This window comes from Alternaria triticimaculans (assembly GCF_023758025.1).
Source record: "Alternaria triticimaculans strain BMP 0046 chromosome Unknown scaffold_2, whole genome shotgun sequence".
Taxonomy (NCBI): domain Eukaryota; kingdom Fungi; phylum Ascomycota; class Dothideomycetes; order Pleosporales; family Pleosporaceae; genus Alternaria; species Alternaria triticimaculans.
In genome coordinates this window covers 1,075,375-1,094,935 of record NW_026055959.1, presented here as the reverse complement: position 1 = coordinate 1,094,935, position 19,561 = coordinate 1,075,375, and the positions used below count along the sequence as shown (strand labels likewise).

The 19,561-nt window shown below is 52.6% G+C and overlaps 5 protein-coding genes across 5 annotated transcripts; 2 read left to right on the top strand and 3 right to left on the bottom strand.

Moving 5' to 3' along the window:
- Window positions 1-524: 524 nt before the first annotated feature.
- Window positions 525-3,153, bottom strand: J4E78_002046 (uncharacterized protein; the record flags this gene model as incomplete). The annotated part of the gene is made up of 5 exons (XM_049362696.1): window positions 525-1,621; window positions 1,668-1,695; window positions 1,746-1,786; window positions 2,342-3,061; window positions 3,114-3,153. The coding sequence occupies 5 exons, from the start codon at window positions 3,151-3,153 to the stop codon at window positions 525-527; spliced, it is 1,926 nt and encodes a 641-aa protein (XP_049225288.1).
- A 1,320-nt stretch (window positions 3,154-4,473) lies between these two features.
- On the top strand, window positions 4,474-7,514 carry J4E78_002045 (uncharacterized protein; the record flags this gene model as incomplete). Its single annotated transcript, XM_049362695.1, has 3 exons — window positions 4,474-4,672; window positions 4,724-5,502; window positions 5,553-7,514. 3 exons carry the CDS (start codon window positions 4,474-4,476, stop codon window positions 7,512-7,514), a joined length of 2,940 nt encoding a protein of 979 aa, XP_049225287.1.
- A 1,798-nt stretch (window positions 7,515-9,312) lies between these two features.
- Window positions 9,313-11,184, top strand: J4E78_002044 (uncharacterized protein; the record flags this gene model as incomplete). The annotated part of the gene is made up of 6 exons (XM_049362694.1): window positions 9,313-9,407; window positions 9,454-9,573; window positions 9,625-9,899; window positions 9,956-10,341; window positions 10,406-10,827; window positions 10,884-11,184. The coding sequence occupies 6 exons, from the start codon at window positions 9,313-9,315 to the stop codon at window positions 11,182-11,184; spliced, it is 1,599 nt and encodes a 532-aa protein (XP_049225286.1).
- Window positions 11,185-11,885: 701 nt separating this feature from the next.
- On the bottom strand, window positions 11,886-13,971 carry J4E78_002043 (uncharacterized protein; the record flags this gene model as incomplete). The annotated part of the gene is made up of 10 exons (XM_049362693.1): window positions 11,886-12,210; window positions 12,258-12,807; window positions 12,855-12,969; window positions 13,036-13,146; window positions 13,200-13,297; window positions 13,352-13,416; window positions 13,469-13,494; window positions 13,546-13,627; window positions 13,719-13,741; window positions 13,792-13,971. 10 exons carry the CDS (start codon window positions 13,969-13,971, stop codon window positions 11,886-11,888), a joined length of 1,575 nt encoding a protein of 524 aa, XP_049225285.1.
- A 1,534-nt stretch (window positions 13,972-15,505) lies between these two features.
- J4E78_002042 (uncharacterized protein) lies at window positions 15,506-18,028 on the bottom strand (the record flags this gene model as incomplete). The annotated part of the gene is made up of 5 exons (XM_049362692.1): window positions 15,506-16,183; window positions 16,268-16,667; window positions 16,722-17,501; window positions 17,554-17,651; window positions 17,918-18,028. 5 exons carry the CDS (start codon window positions 18,026-18,028, stop codon window positions 15,506-15,508), a joined length of 2,067 nt encoding a protein of 688 aa, XP_049225284.1.
- Between the last annotated feature and the right edge of the window lie 1,533 nt (window positions 18,029-19,561).

The following is a 19,561-nucleotide window of genomic DNA, read 5'->3' as shown; positions in this document are numbered from 1 at the left end:
GTACGGGAAGTCGCCATACCACAGGTATTGCTACTGTGCAGTCGAGATGCTGAAGCAGAAGTGTTGCGCATGTTGCAAAAAGGAGAGCAGGTGTAGTTCAATTTGATATGATGCGCGCGAGCGCGGAGCAAGAAAGGGCTTGGTGTACAGTCCGCGAAATTCGCAAGTTGAGAATCGGAGTCAGTAAATGGTGGTGGAGAGAGAGAGGAGAGGGAGGGCAGACTACTTAAGACTGCGGGCAGATGCGGGCGGGCTAAGGAGCGCACGGGCCACGTGTTTGCTCGAACCTGCCACCCTGCCTAGTCGTGAATTCACCGAGATATTTATACGCTCATCTTCACCTGCTATACACCGCCTTCACCTGTCGCTAATTTCGGGCGCAAGCGATATGACGCATCCTTCATTGTACTGAGATGTGTGCTGGAAGAGACCGATGTTCATTCACTTCAAGTTGCGTCACAGGTTGTAGTAAAATGATGATATTGATCGCGGCGTGATATGGATCATTTCTATTCTCTCGTCATCTACTCCAGATCTTTGTCCTTGCAGCCTTCCGGTGCGATAAGAGGATTGCATCTCGCAGCCAATCCTCCGGGAAGCCTGGCGACATAGTCCCAACCCCATCGACTGCTCATGCCCCAAGCTGGGAAATCGGTACTGACAATCTGCGCACCACTCTCGAAAGCTAAGTCCCTCATCTCTGTAGTGCGGTTCAAGATGGTATCGATGGGTATATCAGCACGTGTTCGGATCAAGTAGCCCTTCTTGACAAGACGCCGGATCTCTGCTGTGCCGTTGCCGCGCGGCTCATTGTATTTGATGAATGCAGCATCGGAAGATCCTTCGAGCGCATTGGTGAAGACAGTGCGGTTTTGTAGCGAGGGGGCGCCGGTTTTGTAGAGCTCGCGAGGCGAGTTCGGGTCACTGGGTTTTGGGTCGTTATCGAAGAAAAATAGAAGGCGGCCGCGAACATCCTTTAGCTTCGGCCAGCCTTGTTGCAAGATGGACTGCTCGAGGGTAAGACCACTCTTGCGCACGTCATCAGGGCGAATGAGTTGCTTCTTAGGAAATACAGAGAGGATCTCCGCGTCGACGTTCAAGAGGTGAGGGAGGGTCCAGTTTGTCGCTTCGCCAGGGCAGACACCGCCTAATGAACATGCCGGCGCATCGGTCTTGAGCTCGAGATCAATAGTGATAGGGACGTGTCTTGGATGTGCATCTGACCAACTCTTCAACTGCTTGAGACAGTCGATGAAGGTGTGGCAGACAGAATCGGGGTCGAAGTCTGTGACGTGGAACACCTTGATACCTGGCTTCTTCAGAATGTCACCATTGTAAGGAGTGGTGGCGTTTGTCAAGTTTGAGAGCGTCCATATGACAGGGGGATAGTACAGGCCGCCCTTTTCATCCGAATGTAAGTCGAGCTCGAAAGAGCGCACGGACTGGTACTCCAATTGATTGTCGAGCTCTGCGTGCGAGTAGTAGTAGTCTTCTGGAGACGGTACGTATTTCTCAAAGACTGGTCGCTCGGCGAGTGAGACTTCACGATGGTAGGAGTTGTGCGTTCCGATGACTTGAATATGGTTGAAACGGATGTCAGACTTGGATGCCAGTGCGCTTTCTATGTATTGTCAGCTTGGGCACCTCCGCGCAAGAAGACAACATACGAGCGAAGAGCATTACGCTCGCAGAAGCCTGATACCATTAGCATCCGTTCGTTCTCGCATGCCAGGAGTTATCCTTACCAATGATCCCAACATGTTGCTCTTTCCTTCTGAATTGAAGTCTGCGGTCAAGGTGAAGACGCACAAAGCAAACAAAAAGAGCGCGAGCAACAAGGCCCGACCTTTATACGCCATCGCACCCATGCTGTTCAGCGCGCAACGGCATGCACTAAAGCTCAGTTGTTGAAGTCGTTCCCGCCATGCGTCGCGTTGGCGTTAGCTCGTCGCGTGCGCTCATCGGGTCCCGCGATTGGTTCATCGCACCACGTGGGTTCAGTGCACCGGCTCGGAAATTTCTCAATGTAGAAGGTACAGATTCTGTAGGACCGTAAATCCGCACGTGCGTCACTTCGCGTTCGTGCGCGCTTCTGATGGAATAAAGACGCGTTGCAGTAGTTCGTTGCACGAAGCGATGACGCGGTGACAGGAGCTGCCAGGGGAAAAGCGGGGCAGGTCGCCTGTAACGGAAGGACCACCTTAACCATCAACAACATTGAAGGCCCCGGAAGATCTCATAGCGTGCTAAAATGCGCGAAAACCATTTTCCTGGAAAATCATCAATGTAGTATTTGTGCTTTGGATTACCACCGCACAAGAAGCTAACAGTCACTACCAACCATACTTCTGTCCATATCTGCCGACAAACCCTCCTACATCAGCATCTCTCTCGCCTTGCACAATCTGTAACAGTCCTAGCGCACTTGTCTCTGAACTCTCAAGGCCTTGTTCCTTCCTTTGCTCTTTGTCGTCTCCTATATCCGTCACCACATAGCCTGGGCAGTACGTCCAGACCTTGAAGCCATCTGGCTTGAGCTGGACGTACTGGTATGCCGTCAACATGTTGAGCGCAGCTTTAGTCATGCGATATCCGGGGTATTTAACCTGGGCGTAGGGAGAGCTGTGATCGGAGATCAAAGTGATGCTACCCATAGTAGAGGACACGTTGATGATGCGCGGATTGGATGAGCGCTTCATTGCGGGAATGAGAGCTTCTGTGAGGATGGTAGGGCCAAAGACGTTGGTTTCGAACGTGGTGCGCATCTGCTCTCGGTCTGGCCATGTGCCGTCTCTTTCGGGACATATACCAGCGTTGTTGATAAGCACATCGAGCTTGCTGAAGTCCTCCTCGATCTTCTTGGCAGCAGCTTTGATAGAATCGTCGTCATTGGCGTCGAGTTGCACCAGGGAGAGTGTGCCTTGGATGCCTGCTTTGGCTTGCACATCTTTCAAGACTGTTTCGCCTTTCGACATGTTGCGCGCGCCGATTATGACATGGTACTTTGGAGATGCAGAGGCAATATAAATGACGGTGTCCAGACCGATACCGTTGGTTGCTCCTACAGAGGCTATCAGTATGACGAGCTTGGTAAACGTCCGGAGGGCTGGTACCTGTTACGAGCACGACCTCCTTGTCTGGGTTCGAGGACATATTTATTTTGAATCGATTAGATTGTGGTAACGGATGATATGCAGATTTTCGACTGAAGTAGAGGATATGGATTTTGTGATACTCAAGCTGGAGTGGAAGGCGGGCGAATTTATATCTTGCCAGCGATTTAGCACAACATGAACGGGTCGTACGGATGTCCACCAGGCGTAATCCACGACGAATAGAGTACGGTCTGGAACTTGCTATAGACCAAATAGGTAATTGTAACATCAGAAACCCCGTAGATCGAGAAGGAGCGCCGGCCCGATCCGGAGTTAGTTGTCTAACTCCGATTCGCGCGGCCTGATGAAGTAATGCAAACGCCCCACAAAGACATGCTATGTGTGAAGACTTACTCATGTCTATCGTATATACGAACGCACGAATAGCAAATCGCTGCATGGTCAGATCTGAGGAGTGAGTGTATGGATGACTACATCGCAGGCTGCACTTAACGCATAAATCCGAGAGGCGCTGTCCGTTTAGAATACCGAGCCAGATCCCATGCATGGTGGACGAGAAGGTGTGACGCTGAATAGCATGACTCACAAAGAACAGGTAGGAACTGTCAGAGCATACCAGGATCGGTCTCCTCATAGGCTGTACGCAATTTCCAAGTGTTGATCGTATCGACGCTGTGCACCCCAGTGTGCCTTCACCCGTTCACTTGTGGCATCCAATTCTGACCTGCACCGCTTTTCCTGAGCGAGGAACGAAGCCTGTGCCAGAAGTACCCCAAAAACCCACCAAAGCCGTGTATTACATGTTGGTTAAAGCCGTGATAACATAATTTGCACTTGGCTGGCTTCTCTTTCGCAGCCTAGTTAATGGCGTTGGAAGTGCTTGTGACCGTTTCGAACACTCGAGGACGTGCTTGTAGTCTGGAAGCAATGAAGACGGATTTCACAATATCTTCTCAACAGTGATTCTGGACCTGCGCCACGACGATTCGATTTTGCACGGCCTTTGAAAGAGTGTGCAGGTTTCGTAAGACATAATCTACTAAGCAACTATGAGGATGTTAAGCCTGACTGCTTGAGACGAAGTCTGGGTAGATGTGGTAGGTCGGCACTTTTGTCGTCGCAAACATTCTCTTGATACAATGCCAGTACTTAGGACGCAAGACAAGTAGGGGGGTAATTGAGCATGTCACGATGGTTGACAGGAGGACGCGTGGGGTAAGAAATCTTGAGATTAGCGCGGCGCGACACGACGTCATGGCGGCTCAACCCACCAGACGTCTCAACGCGCCTAGAAGCGACCTGATGTCGCACTTTGTCGAGTCACTCAGCCCTGAACGCGCATAGCGCCGCCGACAAGATGCCCTCCCTTGTGCGCAAGCTGCTCATCTTCGCCGCCGTTGATGGTCTCATCCTCCAGCCGTCCCCGCCCCGCAACCATCCGCCCGCGACGCAGCAGGCCATCAAGGTCGACTACAAGGGCAACGTCGGCCCCCTGTTGAAAGACAGGCGCGAAGAAGAAACAGCGCCCGTGTCTGTGGAAGCGCATGGCATTATCGGTACGCGCGCAATCATCGGCGCATTGCGGCACAAGCTGACCCTACTCTAAGGACTACTCAAAGTGGCTACTTCCTACTTCCTGATATCCATATCCGACCGCGAACAGGTGGCGCTTATACGCGGCAAGCCCATCTACAAAATCACCGATGTCGCCCTCATCCCCCTCTCCTCGCAAGCCGACGCCGACAAGGCCATTGCAGCCACGCGTGATCATTTGAAGCGCCGCAACAGGGCACCCGGCCTGGAAGACGAAGATAGCGCTAGCGATAGCGAGGATGGCGCGCCCAGTGTGACGGACTCGCTTGTAGAGGACTCATCGTCCACACCAAGCGAGGTCAAGGATTCGGTCACCGGACAAAAAGGCAGTGCGCAGCGCAAGACAAGTGTGGCCGAAGACGTTATACAAAGAAAAGGTGTATATGGAAGATTCGCTGACAAGTGGTTCTCGCGCAAGGGTTGGAGTGCTGACAACAGGCGTCTGCAAGGGCTGAGCTCAGAAGAGAACCTGGCGGCAAACAACGTGCCGCAGAACGTTGACTCGGGGGTGCCCAAGGAAGAAGAACAACCTAAGAGCGAGTCTAAGCCGGATGCCATCCCTACAGATGACAAGGACATTTCGGAGCCAGTCAGCCCAGAAGCCATACCCAAGGCCCTGGGCGGCGAGAAGGACGCAGCCACTGTAGCACTCTTACCAAAGATTCTGCAGACCACCAAAATGTACTTTTCATCAGGCAACTTCTTCTTCTCATACGACTATGACATCTCACACGGTATTGGCCAGCAGCAAGCAAGTTCTAGTGTCGCCCTGTTTAAACAGTTCGATCCTTTGGTCAGTTTACACCCTGTCCATGTAACGGACGATTGCTCACCAGTATATAGTTCTTCTGGAATCAGCACATCATCGCACCTTTCATTGACGCGGGCCAGCATGCTTTTGTGCTCCCCGTAATGCAAGGCTTCGTTGGTCAACGACCTTTCACGATCAAGACAGCTGATGGCCAGTCGAACAGTCTTGTAGTCGACCCGAGTGCCACTCCAGATGACATCCAGCTCCAGTCCTGGCATGAAAAGCAGAAAGAGGACTCACAGTCCAATACGGAAAGCAATGGCGAAGCATCTGATCCCGATGCCTCTCTTGTGGACGGAAAAGACTTCCTGTTGACACTCATCTCGCGACGTTCTATCAAGCGAGCTGGGCTTCGTTACCTACGACGGGGTACAGATGACGAGGGCTGTACCGCGAATAGCGTCGAGACGGAACAGATCCTATCCAACCCGGCTTTTAGCACGACGCAAGACAAGATCTTCTCTTTCACACAGATTCGAGGCTCAATTCCCCTGTTCTTCTCTCAATCGCCCTACAGCCTTAAACCACAAGTCTCTACTTGGGGATCGTTTGAGACTAATGCTCGCGCTTTCAAGAAGCATTTTGCCGATCTGTCTTCACGCTATGGCGATATATACTGTGATTCGCTCATAGACAAACACGGTACTGAGGCGAAGATTGGTGAGCTTTATGAACAGCATTCGAGGTCGCTCAATGAGAATGGCGGGATGGACGGGAAAGGCAAGCAGCTGGGTTTCGAATGGTTCGACTTCCACAACGTGTGCCGCGGTATGCGCTTTGAAAACGTCTCGAAGCTGATGGATTCAATCGAACCTTTCATGAAATCTTCTGGATGGGTGGAGATCTTAGGAAATCAAGTACAGCAAAAGCAGTCAGGCGTCTTGCGTACAAACTGCATGGACTGTCTGGACCGCACCAACGTTGTTCAATCTGCGTGCGCCAGGACTGCTCTTGAAGCACAACTGTCAATGGGCAGTTACAGCATCGATCTCCAGAACGACCCCAGCACATCGTGGTTCAACACCCTCTGGGCTGACAATGGCGATGCCATATCTCGGCAGTATGCTGGCACTGCTGCGCTAAAGGGCGACTTTACGCGTACCCGGAAACGGCAGATAACTGGTGCGCTTACCGATTTCGGACTGACACTCACGAGATATTACAACAACATCGTGAACGACTACTTTGCTCAGGCAGTCATCGACTACCTTCTCGGTCGCGCTACCGATACCATCTTCGCGGAATTCGAAGCCGATATGAAGAGCTCAGATTACTTTATAGATGTGCGCAAAGTGCGGCAGCAGGCCATTGAGCGTTCTGCTGGAATCGTGATTGAGGATCGCGACGAAGACCTGGTACATGGATGGACGTTGAGCGTACCCACTGCTGTTAACCAGGTCAAGACTGCTACCTTTGAGGAAGCAGTCCTTCTACTAACAGAAAAGGCCTTGTACTTCTGCCGTCTCGACTGGGGAACAGAGAAAGTACGCGAGTTCGAGCGTATCCCGCTGGAGAACGTGCAAGGCCTCATGCGAGGTGTGTACGTTACGTCCACACTGGCGCAACGACACACCGACACAGACAAGAACGTTGGTCTCATCATACGATATCGAGCCGATACCAAGGGCGAGCTAGTACGGCGCAATACAAGGGCTCTAGATTCCGGAGCCGCCAGCGATGAGCAACGCAAAGACGACGCCAAGAAAGACCAGAAGCAGGATACTGCGGGCCGCTTCCTAGCGTTCAAAGCGCTTCCACCGAGAAGCAGCGTTCCGTCATCCCCTGGCGACAACCCTGACAATGAAGGCGAGGTTGTCAAATCGGTATGCGATGAGATTGTGAGGATCGCCAATGAGATGAAGAAGGGCGGCAGGGATGAAGACAGGACACTGAAAGTAGAGGAAAAGGATATAATCAGCCTTGTGGACGCGAAGAAGAGTACCGGCTACCTGGAACAGTTTGAGTATTCCTTGAAGAAGCTTGTTTGGGGCTAAGCCCGGTCTGATACTGGCCATGTATAATGTCTTGTCGTTTCTCATTGTATCTTGTTCAGGAAGCCGTACATAAACCTTTGGAAAGATGCTCGTATCATGCAATACAATCATCCTGTAGATAGTTACGTTTCCACCATACGGTGTGTCTGAATCGTGGACTTGCCTTGATTGGGGTATAATCTCCTTGCTCCCTATACTTCCCGATGGTCTCGGACGGTCACATCAAGAACAGCGGAGTCCAGCGACCAGCACGGCGGATTCACGGCGCTTCCAGGTCCCGGCGACTGAGGTGCGTGTGGGGACAATGCGGGTGGCTGCTGGCTACCTGACAAGCTTGCGAGAGCTATATCGGGAAATGCATCCGCTTTACTTGTGCAGCACTGCATGTCGAGGGTGCTAAGTGATGTGATACTAAAGACTTGAGAGCGGTGCACCGAGATATATGAGGAAGTCGCGTCACAAGCAAGCCAGCTGGGAAGTAATGAAAGCACTGGTAAGCATCGACCCAGTTTCCTCTCCGCGCTCCAACATCTCCTTTCCCCATCCATCCTCTGCCCGGCGACTCCACTATTCCACGCGATGAAGCGCTTGCGTCGCTGGGACTTGTTTAATCATCAGCGGACCCGCGCCGCATCTTTTTCGGTGCAACGTTCTACGCTATGTCATCGGCACATGCAGCGAAAGACACGAGCGCAACAGTGATCGGTCTCATCGCCCCGTAGCGATGGTCACGGCCCACCTAGAGCCTCACCTCGTATAGATGTGGTCAATGGAGTGCGCCGGCGCGTCGACCGACATGCCAATCGCATACCAAAGGATGGGTCAGCTGAACGCCTTACCACGGCCCAAAATGCCACGCCCTCTCAGACGACTTGTTGAAGCTTGACAGCTACAGGCTTGCTCGGCACTCGGCCGCGAGCTTAAGCTTTCCATTCAACGGGAGGCGCATGATACGACAACGCTAGCGGCGGCACGGTTGCACGAGGAAAAGCGGGCCGACGTCAGCGTCTCGCGCGATGACTGGCTGCATGCCGTTCTTGATTGCGGTGCGTGACGTCAACTGTGGAAACTCCATGCTGTGCTCTGAGCGCGAATTGCACATCGCAAAGGCCCACCAAGAACGAAAATTTCTGCTTCATGGGGTGCCCTTGGGGTGCGAAATTGTGGGTGTCTGGAGTCTGGAGGAAAAATGGAGAGACATTGTGCGGAGTGCGGAGGGCTCGCATCTCCGGGTCGATGAGATGGATGCAACCATCAGCATCCTTTGTGGTACAGCCAAACCAGGAAAGGCGAGCATATCGATGATCGCAGCTCCGAGTTCCGTGGCAGGAGGCGCCATGGAAGGCAGAAAGCTTCATCCGCCTCGTTGCCAACCCGTTCCCGTTGTCTCGGCATCAATTGTCCCAAGATTGCGACTCAACACACAAGCACTAAGCCGACGGATCGTGTCAGGCTTGTCATCTCTTCACTCCGCTGCAAGGTTCCACATCATGCTCCCACCAATCAACGCGTCGTTCTTCGGAGACTATACCAAGCCAGGAAGCACATCAGAGTGTTTTCCGACCGACGAAGGGATGACCGTTACCTGGAACCGTGAAAGGTCCGCTGCGGGGCTCCCACGTTGTTCCTGGCTCCCCTGACCCAACCTGCGCGTATGGTATCAAGCCGAGGGAAGCGTGGCATATAAACCCTTTTCGCACCCCGAACGCCAGGCTTGTTCTCCTGTAACCACGCCTGCCAACCTCCGGGTTTCTTTTATACATCCATTGCAGGGTGATTGGCAAGACAAGATACCACCATGGGTTACCAGATCGGCAACATCTACGGCATCACCGCCATTGCGGTCATCGGCGGTGGACTGTTTGGTTTCGATATCAGTTCCATGAGCGCTATGTACGTACTCGCCGTGGCTATCTGAGACTGATGCTAACATTCATAGTTTGCCAACTCAACAATACCGATGCTACTTCAACCAGGGGCCTAAGGGTCCTCCCTTCACAGGCCCCGAGGACGATTGCTCTGGTCCTACCGCCGATGTCCAAGGAGGCATCACTGCGGCGTGAGTCGGCTCTCACCATGTATTACATCTTCAGCAACTGACTCAGTACAGTATGCCTGGTGGTTCTTTCGTCGGTGCCCTCGTCTCTGGTTACCTTACGGATAAGCTCGGTCGTCGCAGGGCTATTCAAATCGGTTGTGCCATCTGGATCATTGGTTCCATCATCTCCTGCGCCGCTCAAAACATCGGCATGCTCATCGTCGGTCGCTTCATCAACGGTCTCTCTGTCGGTATCTGCTCCGCCCAAGTCCCTGTCTACGTCTCTGAACTCGCTCCTCCCTCCCGCCGCGGTCGTGTTGTAGGATCCCAGCAATGGGCGATCACTTGTAAGTACCCACTCGACAAACTCCTGGTGAGACAAAAGCTAATAAGCGCTTCTCAGGGGGAATTCTAATTATGTACTACATCTCCTACGGCTGCAGCTTCATGGAAGGCACCAAGGCTTTCCGTGTTCCATGGGGTCTGCAGATGATTCCTGCTGTTATCCTTGGTATTGGACTTCTGTTCCTACCGGAATCTCCTCGTTGGCTCGCCCGTCACGACAGATGGGAGGAGACACAGGCCGTTCTTACCCTGGTTCACGGCAAGGGTGACCCCAACAGTCCCTTCGTGAAGCTTGAGCTTGATGAGATTCGTCAGATGATCGAGTTCGAACGCCAGAACGCTAACGTTTCCTTCATGGAGCTCTTCAAGCCCAACATGATCAACCGCGTTCACATTGGTATCTTCACTCAAGTCTGGTCTCAGTTGACTGGCATGAACGTCATGGTAAGTTCTGACTGTACCAGCTGCGTGTGAAACATATACTGACTTTATGCCTCTACCTCGGCAGATGTACTACATCACATACGTCTTCGGCATGGCAGGTCTTACCGGTAACATCAACCTCGTCGCCAGTTCCATCCAGTACGTCATCAACGTCTTGATGACGGTTCCTGCTCTTCTTTTCATGGACCGCTGGGGTCGCCGTCCTATGTTCGTCATCGGCGCAGTCCTTATGATGATCTGGATGTTCGCCAACGCCGGTCTCATGGCATCCTACGGCAACCCAGCTCCTGAAGGCGGTCTTGGTGGTATTGCCGAGCAATCCTGGGAGATTACTGGCGCGCCTGCGAAGGCTGTCATTGCTTGCACATACCTCTTCGTCGCCTCTTACGCGCCAACCTGGGGTCCCGCGTCTTGGGTCTACCCACCAGAGATCTTCCCTCTCCGCATTCGTGGAAAGGCTGTTGCCGTCGCTACCTCATCCAACTGGTATGTACAAACCTGTTTATGATGCTTGAAATCATCACGTACTAACTCCGCTCCAGGATCTTCAACTTCGCCCTCTCCTACTTCGTCCCACCCGCTTTCGTCAACATCCAATGGCGCGTCTACATCATCTTCGGTGTCTTCTGTCTCGCCATGGCTATCCACACTTTCTTCCTATTCCCCGAGACGGCTGGAAAGACGCTCGAGGATGTTGAGGAGATGTTCATGGCTGGAGTTCCCGCTTGGAAGACTAGGGTCGAATACAGCAACACTCGCCGTGCTGAGCGTGGCGAGGTTGATAACGAGAAGGGTCTCGAGCACAGCCCCGTTAGGGTTGAGAACGCCGAGACCAAGGCTTAGGCTGTGTTTAGCAGGTAATGATCGATGGGAAATGTCTAGCATTGGATATGATGAAGAAGAGTAACAGCCACTGGACTGTTTAATCGCAAAGGTACCAACGTACACATTCTGTCATGATTGTGCCATTCCTTGGTGATGTAGAGCGCAGCGTATTGTAACATCCGTCCCTTTTGATACAGTATCTGTCGACATCTATGTCTCGGGCGTTCACAACAGTTACTCGATATACGACCAGACCTACCGTCTGCAGTGCTGGTCCCCCCTTCCTTTTTGCCGGAAATCGTCCGCCGTGACGCGTGTGCCCGACTAGGCTAGCGTGACGCGTCGCGACTTCCGCCCGCCTTCCGTTCCTCGTTCCTCGTTCACGTTCATTCCATCTGCCGCGTTTTGCTCGTTATCTTATCCACTGCAGTTCAGTTCGGCATGTGCTTTGGTTAGACCCCTATCTTCTGCATCCATGCGTCAATCAAGAACGGTTCGCGAGACTTGCATGTGGCCCCAGCTGGTGAACAAAACTCTTTGAAGCAATAACGATGCTGCAAGTTCAAGTTTGATGGATGAAATTCATGCTACCCGATCATCACAACGTGTACAGTCTGTTTAGAACAATGAGAGTGACTTGTTCATCCATGGTATCTATGTATATAAAACCCATATACTCCTTCACCTCGACAGCTAAATAAGCGGCGCATTGCTCACGCTTAGCAGACTGCATGTGTCTTTCCAGTCTTTGCCTGTAGACTGTGGTCCTCGTCGAAGTGATCTGTCGCCTTCTTCTTAAAGATGGGGCTGATAATGGTCGAACGACGACGCATTTCGAATGCATGCTGCCTGTGCTCCTCGATCTTCTTCGCGTCGAGCTTGTCCAGCGTCGACAGCGCAAGCTTGAAGTCGGCAAGCAGTGCGTCACAACGAGACTTGGTGAAGTCCTCGCGCACAACCACACGCAGCATCTTCATCTTCTCGGAGTGAGGGGCCATCGTGTATGCGGGAACGACCCATCCGCGCTCGCGTAGTTGATGAGCACTGCTCTCGTTAGTTGCAGTTGCAGAAAAAATGGGGTGCACACTTACATGGCAAACTCATCGTACTGCTTGCCAAGATCTTCATCAATGCGGCAAGCAACGAGAGGAAGTCCAGCGCCTCCCCTTTGACTCATGATGATAAAGCCCAACGCCTCGAGGTTCGCGGCGAGATAGTCGGCCGTACGCGTCAGGTTCAGCATGATCTTCCTATATCCTCGCTTTCCAAGACGAATGAGCTGGTAGTACTGTCCAATGATTTGCGAAGCGCCGCGGGAGAAGTTGAGTGTGAAAGACGCCTGGTCAGCACCGAGGTAGTTGATGTTGAAGACGAGCTCCTGGGGAAGGTACTTGGGGTCGCGCCACACGACCCAGCCGACACCGGGGTATACAAGTCCGTACTTGTGACCAGAGACGTTGATGGTCGTGACCTTTGGGAGGCGGAAATCCCATAGTAGACCAGGGTTGACGAACGGAGCGACAAACCCACCGGACGCGGCGTCGACGTGAATATCGACATCGATATCCTTCTCGACGAGGAGGTCGTTGATGGCTTTGATATCTTCGTATTCGCCAGTGTAGGTCGTTCCCAGGATTGCGCCTATTCGAATTAGCTCATTGTCCTCTTATAGATGCTGTAATACCTACAAATTCCAATGGTGTTCTCATCGATGAGATCAATGCATTCCTTGGGGTCCATCACATAGCGCTCAGTAGTGCAATATACGTATCGCTCTTCGATATCAAAGTATCGGCATGCTTTCTGCATACAATCAGTATGCTTCTCCTTCTTGTCTGCCCGAAACGGCTCAGCAATAGGGCTACATACCTCCCAGCAGACCTGTACAGCCGAGTTCATGATCATGTTTGGCTTGTCGTAGGGCTTGCCCTCGGCCTTGCGCTTGTTTTGCCAAAGCTTCTTCTGGGCCAGTACACCCAACTATGCTGTGTCAGCTCAACAGCTTCCAGCTTCATACCACTGTATTCACTGACCATGATGGCTTCAGAAGACCCAATGGTAGAGGTGCCGATTGTGTTCGCCTCTGGATCTGCCGGCGCATTGAACAGCCTGGCGATCATCGACACACATCCTGTTCAAGATTCAGCAAACATTCCTCAGCCCATTTTGTAGTATATGTACGAACGGTTCTGGATATCGGCGCTGACGGGGTACTCTTCGTAATCGATGAAGTTCTTCGAGAAGGCGTCGCTGAGGTAGAGGGTTATTGGGAGGTCACGAAACGCGGGCTTCTTCGACATACACCATAAGCTTCTCGGCCTCTTCTTCCTGCTCATATGTCAGTCTTTATCTATCCGATAAATGATCATAAGAGCTTACCATGTACGTTGTAACGAATGAAGCCAAGTTCAGTGTCGGGGTGCCATCGAGCGTGAGATCGTCCTTGATCATGCGGTAGGCACTAGTATCTGGTCAGCGATGCTGTCGCAGCTGTGGCGCGGCGGATGATTTGGTGTGTTCGAGGCCAATAGTGCATGTAGCAAAGTACGTACACATGAGGAGGCATTTCTCGGTCCTAGATCGTGTCAATTCCGGGTATAGCTACTCAAAAAGGGCTGGACTCACCGGCATCTCGTGTCTCGGCAGATCTTCAGCAGCATATTTGGAACCGTAGACGGTAGCAGTGTAGTCGTCGGCTTCATCGTCTGGTGTCAGATTGATGGTAGTGGTGGCATCAATGGCCTCGAACTGGCTCTGCTCCTCGGAGACTTCCTTGTGAGTTGCTACACGGTTGATATGCACCATGTTGGCGGTCGTAGGGTGTGTTTGTGGGGGGGGTCTGGAAGAGCCAATCGTGCCTGCCTTCTATGATCGAGGTGCAGGTGCGAGGAAGGATGGAGGAAGAAGAGAAGCAGGAAGCCACGGCAAGGAAGTAAACAAGGCAGCCTAAGAACAACCGGAGCTGCCGCAGAATCAGCAGCTTATATCGCTCACCAGCTCCTGTCGCGCCTATCATGCAGCATCAACACGCCGCCCGCGTTCCAGCTCACTCTGCTACCCCACCACGACTTGCATACGACATAGGTTGGGGGCCACCTGCTGCAGGCCGACGCTACACGACGCGTACGTCGATTCATCATCCAGACCGCCTAGCGCGTCTCCGTAGCCATTTACTCTACATGAGGCGTTTGAACTGGGAATAATCCAAGTAAACAGACGCACGATGTCGCGCCCAAGGTGCTCATTCGAGAGCGACAACATGTCATAGCGGGGTACAGGCCGTTCGCTAAGCATTTGGCCCGTGAAGCTTGTCTGGCTAGTGGCCCTGTTTCCTCACACCGCCCTGCACATGCCTTCCTGCTTTCGGCCACGAGCTAACGCCTTTCGAGATGGACTATCGGCAGGGTAGTGCCAGGTACGATCTGCCCGGGCGAGTGTCGGGTTCTGCTCCGCAATGACATTTCACAACCTTCGGGGCTGAGAAGATATGCGCTGGTGGTAGGTATCAGCTAAGCCATGGCGGTTTATGCGTAGCTGACGAGAACGTTATTGCAGCAAGGTCGTCGCACAACAGGCACGGTGTCAGCAGAGTTCGGTCGCAGGTTCGCTTCCGACCTTAACACTGGTAGCGTCCGAGTATATGGCTAGGTACTGATTGGATGGCTCTTCTGTGCCGCTGAAAGACAAGGCCGCGGGTAAGTCGCGGCGCGAACCTAGGTGTGCGCAAGTGAGATTCCCAAGCATTCCAATAGGTGAGTATTTCCACTAGTGCTGAGTCAATTGAGCACTGTCACGGCATTGGGGACTGCAGTGCAACATATATTACGGAGGCAAGCAGCGTTGGACTGCAAGCATGGAAGTATATTTGAGTATCGTTTTATACGCAGAGCATTGCGACAATCGGTATCAATTAGCCAAGACATCTCAACGCCTTGACCATGCGTGGTTGCTGAAGCGAATCATGTACGCACCGAATGAGAGCTGAATTACAAGCGCAAGCGTGGAACCATAGCAGCGTCAACCCGTCTTGGCCAAGAGAGCAATGCTTGTTATGCTCGAGCAAATGTCGAAAACTGGCTCGGGAGGTGTACTTGCTTCGGCTTGTTTTTGCGGGCGGCAGGACGACCCGGGGGTTTGAATGTGCACAACGAATGTACAGCGCTTTGGAGTTAGCGAATGTGTTGCTCCGAATAGTTTACATGCGGTCGCCGTAGTACCCAATGCAGGTATTCGAGTCCAAAGGACTACTCCAGTTGAATGCTGGCCGGAGTGCTTGTCTCAACGAATATCCGTACAGGCCGGCGATGAGCTATCTATAGTCTGTAGGGAGCCTTTTGCTTCATATAATGTTCGCAATGCTGATGCGACTTGTGCCTGACGGTGTCGGACTTGGGTTTGGCGCCATCTTTGGTGGTGGTGGTGCTTCCGGTGCCAACTGCACGCGCTTAACAGGATTATGGGGTGGAGGATAGTAGGCAGGCGATTGCGTGGATCGATGAAGGAGCTCATCCATCAGCTGCTTGACCATTTGCTCAACCTTGCTCCACTCATCCGGTTCAGTTGTAGTGTTCATCGGTGAACCAGATGACGTGCGCAATGGTAGTGCGTCCCGCATCGGTTCATCGCCGCTCGGCGATCTTGTAGCGATGGGGGTCGGGTCTGGCTTCATGCTCGAAGAGATCAAATTATCACCCGCCCAAACCCAAGAATGCTCAAGGCTGCTTTGAGCGTCCGCACTGACGTACGCGATCATCTCCTCATCCTGCTCGAGCTGATGACTGCTTGCGCGCCCGGTACGCACTCTGTCGAACATCCTTTCGAGGAAGAATACCACGTGCTTTCCGCACGCCGTGTTGACCTTCCGTCGATTGCCAATAGCCCTAGAGAGATGCAAGCAAACGAGTGCAGCCTTGTACTCGCCACGGAAGCATAGCACAAGTATACATCTCCACAAGTGCAAACATACGGCATTGCTCGCTATCGAAGCTACTAGCTCTTCCCATGTTTTTCCAGAATCCTGTTTGGGAGGATTGTGCAAGGCCCTTGACACATACGTTGCCGTGTCTTGAGAAACGGAAAAGCACCGCTTTAGAGCACTCACTCGCTCCGCGAGACCGGCTACTGGAGTCAGATTGCGCCGGTACACACTAAAGCGAGCGGACAACAAGCAAAAGATTGTGGGCAGTGCCGACATGTCGAACAGTGTATTGGAATCAGGCTGGTAGGCTTCAGGAAGGAGCAGCAACTTAAGTCGAAGCTCTTCATCAAAGCTTTGTAGGCTCTGTGGGAGAACTACGCTTGATTTGAGAATTTGCCGCAGTGGCGCATATAGGCGTGTGATGTGTATGTTCGCCATGAAACCAGTGTAGTGAGTTGGCTTCGCTAACGAGCGGAAGGAACTGTTCGGTTGGATGTAGCGGTCGTCCACGGCGGATGGCAGAGATATTTCGCAGTCGATTTCGTTGATGATCATAGGCTTGCCTGTCTCAAGCGACATGATCCTATTTCAAAGTCAGCTGCAGTTGGCAAAAAGAGATGTGAAACAGCTTCCATACCTATCGCGAACGTAGATGGACCACCAGAGCCTACGTCGGATCTCGCCGTCGACAAGAGGCCAGACGTCAACTTCAGGGCATATTTGCAATTCCTGGGCCATTCTTGCGGCAGAGGCGAGCCACATAGAGCCCGCAGGGCCCAAGTTGCACTCAGTAGCGTAAATGCTCAACAGAAGTGCTGCTTGAGCATATGTAACTGAGACATCGTGCGGCCAGGACTGGAGAACAGCAGTCGCGGTCTCATACATTGCCTGGCCCTTTGACACTGAGGTAGGAGAGTTGGTGTGCCCCGGTTCAGCTTGCAAAGCACCACAAGCCAATACCGCAAAGAATAATCCAACCCATTCACGAGAGCAACCCTCGAATGTTTTCGAAGTGTACACTTCGTCCACTTCCCGCTGAAAGGTGGGCCAGTGAACAGCAGGATACGACTCGTGTATCGTCTCCATGTATGAGCGAGCGAGATACGCAAAGTCTGCGCGTATTGGTATCTCGGGTGACCGCCAATTTGTCAATCCAGCGCCCTTTGGATCGTGATGGGGTGTAGAAAATATGCCTTGGGCATGTGTTCGGATGTTGCTGCGGACCTGGTCGAAGTTGTCCAAGGCTGGCATTGTGATCGGACGTGGTCCCGGTATGGCGCCAATCTGAGCTTCAGAAAGCCTGCGCTTCGTGTCTGTCCGTTCGGGATCTAAAGGCTCACCATCGGAGACCTTGGTGCGCAGCTGAGAGTTGACATGAGTCAACTCGGCAATCTGACTCTGGAGATCCTGGACCTGTCTATGCAACGTAAGCAAATGTTCGTCCAAGTGGGCTAAGTCATAACACGTACTTGATGGATGACATTCGCCGGTTGGTCTCCTTGGTGAATTGACACCTGTGGTTACGGCTCGAGCATTCCGAACAAGCCGATGTCTCGGTTGCATCGCACTAAAATAGTGGTCAGTAACATCCTCACATGGTCTCCAATTCAATGCCCTGACATTGCTCATGGAAGCATGTCAATCTCAGCAAAGCTCATGCGCAACTGGATACGCATGCGCTCGACGCGACTGAAAGGGAAGATGGTCGTCTAGGTGGCCAGTACCTGATCATCCATCCCCAATCTCGCTTGTCCGCCTCTGATGGCATTGCTGGAATGCCACCAAAACACTTGCTTTTCATGTACGTATGAACCTTCTATTTTCTTTACTCACCTTGACTTTGCGTTCTCGACAAGCATCGCACGAGGGGTCCTTACGTCTCTGTCTGTATGCGCGTTTTTGCGCGTTCAAGTTCGCGGAAGATATCTGAGTAGGGGATATCATCAGGCTCGCGCCATCGTGGTTGTGGTCCGGCAGGCTTCCAGATGCCGTACTTGGTGAAGTGGAATGGCTATAAGAGTTCGAAGAATACCCAGGTGAACGGGAGCCAAGCTGTGGGCCAGTAGGCGCCGCCAGAGTAGTCGTGCGAGCAACCGGATGCGACATCGTGAACGGACTTGGTGGTGGTATCATGGTCCGTGGCGACTGCCCACTGGAACCTGGCGGAGATTTGCGCATTGTGAGAGATAGCCCAAGCGCTCGAGGACAGGCCGGGTGTGGGTATCGAAATTCGCTTGGTAGGTAACAAGTTCTAGTCGAGATGATGTCGCTATGGAGAAAGAGTAAGTGGTCTCGGTAGAAGCCGAACACAGCGCTACTCAGAACGGGCCAACGATATTAGTAGCTTGTGGGACCAGGTAGACGTGTTGAACCAATGGAAGCCAACCGTCAACACCTCATGCTGCCTTGGCGTGATGCAAGATGCGGAAGATGGAAACTTGTGGATGAACAAGATAAGTGACAGGTCTTCGCTCCAAGTGGAGAAACCGTGCAAGCGAGCGGTAGGTTGGGCAGATTGAGTGACTCGGGCATACAGAAGGCTGGAGCGCGATAGTCGGGTCTGTGTCGCCTGAGTAAGTGCTGTCAGCCAGCCGCTCGGCTGAGTGGCCGAGATGCCACAGCTTTAGGTTAGGGTCAGTGGCTAGACTGGTTAGGGTGAACTGCGAGGTGGTGTGTGATGATTGAACTTTCACGGCCGTGAGGAGACAAGAGACGCTTCGGCAGACGGCAAGGTTCGTGGGAACGATGTTAAATCTCGGCAAAGATCCGATGAAGGAAATACTGGGTATTTCGGGGCGTCGTATGGGGCTAGTATGCTAGTCAAAATGCTGCAATGATCAGCTCAATTCCCAGTTGCAGTGAAGTTCGTCTAGCAACCTTGTGGTAAGGCGGTAGAAGGACCCTGTCAGGTCGCCACCTTTCGATCTCGGATGGATGCTCTGAGCGACACAGGGGATTGGTGAAGGTGCTTCGTTTAAAGCACGTGTCGACTTGGCGACGCGCTGAAATGGAAAGGAGCTTCGGGGACCCTGTACAAAGCTCCGTATCCTGGGAAAGTAGGGGACTTTAGCAAGCCTTGTTCAACAACACCACGAAGCAGAGGCCTCCTGTGCATTCGACGTACCGGTATACGGGAGGAGCAAAGTTTATTGCGGGTTGATAGTACCACGAATGCCCAGATATGTGGATTGGCTCCCGTCCACGAGTGGACCGATAGAAGTCGTCGTGCAAACCTATGTTTTTGTGTCTCGTGAGTACTGCCCAATGGCTCCGCACACGGCATACAGCTGGTGCTGCTTCGACTAGAATGAGACGAAGCGAGTGTTCTAGTTCAAATTCTACACGGGCTGGCAGCTCCGTTAGCAGGCTCGGACGTAGATCCGGATGGCTAGTCTTACCTGACAGCTTGTCCGGCTCTGATGAAGCCTCATGTTCCAGAAGATGATCGGTTCGTGCCTAAATGCCAGACGGTCCACA